The following is a 3,020-nucleotide window of genomic DNA, read 5'->3' on the forward strand; positions in this document are numbered from 1 at the left end:
CACCGCTCCTAGACCCGGGCCCTGGGAAGCCGCCACCCCTCCCCTCGCCGTGCACTCACCGCTCCCAGACCCGGGCCCTGGGAAGCCGCCACCCCTCCCCTCGCCGTGCACTCACCGCTCCCAGACCCGGGCCCTGGGAAGCCGCCACCCCTCCCCTCGCCGTGCACTCACCGCTCCGACTGCGAATAGTTGCACCGACCCAGCAGGTTGAGCTTGCAGAGGTGCAGGTCTTCGCAGGGCCTCTGGCAGAACTTGCGACGGCACACCCGGGCTCGGGTGGTGGCCACCACGGACCGGGTGACCCCTTCCTTGTCGCCGGTCTCCAACACCACGAAGCGGTCGGGCCCAGCCTCCTCCAGCACCTCGCGGAGCTGCCCCTCGGGGAGCCTTATCTCTTTGAGCAGCGCGTCCAGGGCCATGCGGCCCCCGTGGGCGCACAGGATTTTGGTGATGAAGCAGCACACCTCCGGGTCCGCCATGGCGCGCGGCGCTCGCGGGCCGGGGCGCGGGACTCTGCTCCGCGGAGAATCGAAACTTACAGGAGTCCGGGGGCGGGCGCGGGCGCGGGCGCGGGCGCGGGCGGTGCTCGGCCAGGCGCGCCCCGGGCCAGCGAGCGCGTGCTCCTCGCCGCCGTTAGCTGAGCCCAGCGGTTTCGCTTTCCCGCTCGGCCCTGGGCCGGGAGGCCCGAACTCACCAGCCCGATCGCGGTGTCAGACTGCAAGCCAACCGCGACGGCAGCCGAATGGAAGGAAAAGCGAACGGCGCGCGCGGTTCTGCGGGCCACCGCCGCACCCGCCCGGCCCCTCGCTCGCTTCTGCGCTCCGCGAGGGTGACGTTCCCCAGCTGGGCACGGCGAGGCTTCTAGCGAAAGAAGAGAAACTAAAACTGAGCTGGGGCCCTGGCGGAGTTTTTATAAGCCAGCCCAAGCAGCGAATGACGCGAGCCTTGGGAGCCCCCTTGAGGAGGTTCAGTTCTCCACCCCACCCATTCCGGGAAAGCACGGACCCTAGCGAGCGCTCGCGCGGAGCTGGGCGCCCTACCTCCGCAGGAAGCTCATCTTCTCAACGACTCCAAAGCTTAGATACTATTATCCTCAATCTGTACTTGAGGAAGTAACTTGAGCAAACAGAGTCATCAAGGTGGAACCTGGATGCTACCCGAGGTTCCCCATATCTGGCCCCCACGCCCCAGATCGTGGTCCGCCCGGCCAGGACCGATGTGCACTTTCTCCCCCAGCACCATGCCCTCTTAAAGAACAGCGATGATTGCGCTCTCTCTCTCTCTCTCTCTTTTTTTTTTTTTTTTGCCTTTTTAAGAGATTTTAGAAGAAACACTTCTTGACACTTTCTTGCCTGCCTTCGATCGGTAACAGGGGTGCCGCAGGTACCACTTAATTCCCAACAGCCATTGGTCGCAGGCATACTTAGTCGTATGCCAAGATCTCAGGTAGGTTCCTCTCTTTAGATATTTGGGCAAGGCCTTATCCCTTGTGGAGACCCTCTTGGACTCCCAGGGTCGGTATCGAGATTATTTTAAAGTGAAAACATTGGAGCTACAGAAGTTGCATAAAGAAATTTTATCTGAAATTCTCTTAATCTCAAAGCAGAGCCTCCTGAAGACTCAGCTACTATTAACCCCCTTCAAAGGGAGCTTCCTGCTAATTCAGCTGCCCAGTAGAGACAGACTGCCCACTCCATTAACATCAGAAAGCCCAGTAGAACCTTCTATACTCTCCCATTGAAGCCCTAAAATAAACTCTTCTGTTAAATTGAGATATATAAACTTTAGCTATTCCAGGCCTTTTCCATTACTGGGAGCTCCCCCCACCTCCCAAAGTGAAAATAAACTTTGTCTTTTCTCCTGTTAATCTGTCTTTTGTCAGTTAATTTGCAGATCCCCAACCACTGTATCCAAATTGGAAGAGGAAAAAGGTTTTCCTCCCAACACTCTCCCAAGTAAAAGAAGGGTCATTGATCAAATAGGGTTTTTTTTATAATGATACAATTCAATTATCAACTTAGAAATTCTTCAAAATGGGAGTGCCTGGCTAGCTCAGTTGGAGGAGCATGCGGCTCTCTCTCTCTCTCTCTCTTTTTTTTTTTTTTTTAAGATTTTACTTATTTATTTGAGAAAGAGAGAGCACAAGAGGGGAGGAAGGTCAGAGGGAAAGGGAGAAGCAGACTCCTCACTGAGCCCAGAGCCTGATGCGGGGCTCCATCCCGTCCTGAGATCACGACCTGAGCTGAAGGCAGACACAACCAACTGAGCCACCCGGGTGCCCCAAGCATGCAACCGTTGATCTCAGATGGTGGGTTTGATCCCAACTATGGGTGTAAAGATTACATAAATAAATAAAAATTTTTAAGAAAGAAATTATTGAAAATGATCAACAGAAATTCTGTTTGGTATTTCATGGTAGATGAACTGTGTCTGTCAAGAATAGAAAACTTTGGCATGAAAGCCAGCCAAATGTGGGGCCCACACAGGATCATCTGACTTTTTGTTCCCTCTAGCCATTACTTCCATAATTGCCTTTAATCCACTTGGCCTTATTTGTGTTCTAATAGGTTCCCAGGACTGGGCTTTCATTATCAAATAAATTCAACATAGCATTTTCCATGTAGCCCTTACATTAGTTAGTCGCTCTGAACATGCAGAAATTTAAAAAAATAGTTCCTGCCCCCCAAAACATGTCAAAGACATGAAAAAAATAGTTAAACATAAGGGAATCAGTGGTTAAATGCTGCAGTGGGTATATAGGAGAATGGAGAAGGAAGGAAGGATTGGCTAGAAAGGTTGGGAAGAGAGGTCTAAAATTCTCAATTTGAATCCATGAAAAACAATATGAGGGATTGTGGGAAGGGAAAAGGCAGACATTTGGGGAAATTTTAAAATGTGTGCTGTCACAATTTGGGTTCCAAGAAGCAAGATACTGATAAGGAATTAAGAGTACAGATGATCCCTGGGATGTAACACCAGAGAAAATCAAGGAAAAAAGCAGAAATGGTTCCAGGGAGCTG

The 3,020-nt window shown here is 52.1% G+C and overlaps 1 protein-coding gene across 3 annotated transcripts in view; it reads right to left on the minus strand.

The window, feature by feature from the left end:
- The window catches only part of ZC3HAV1 (zinc finger CCCH-type containing, antiviral 1), a 60,068-nt gene extending 59,170 nt beyond the window's left edge, over window positions 1–898 (minus strand). For 2 of the 3 annotated variants that reach the window (XM_035021196.1, XM_035021198.1), the window contains exon 1: window positions 172–898. In XM_035021196.1, the coding sequence (XP_034877087.1) occupies window positions 172–479 (308 nt within the window). In that variant the 5' untranslated portion in view covers window positions 480–898. The remainder of the gene's footprint in view (window positions 1–171) is intronic. The other variant, XM_035021197.1, reaches the window with a different exon arrangement.
- Window positions 899–3,020: the final 2,122 nt, after the last annotated feature.

This window comes from Mirounga leonina, unplaced genomic scaffold, assembly GCF_011800145.1.
Source record: "Mirounga leonina isolate KUSES-001 unplaced genomic scaffold, KU_Mleo_1.0 Mir_174, whole genome shotgun sequence".
NCBI classification, from domain to species: Eukaryota; Metazoa; Chordata; class Mammalia; order Carnivora; family Phocidae; genus Mirounga; species Mirounga leonina.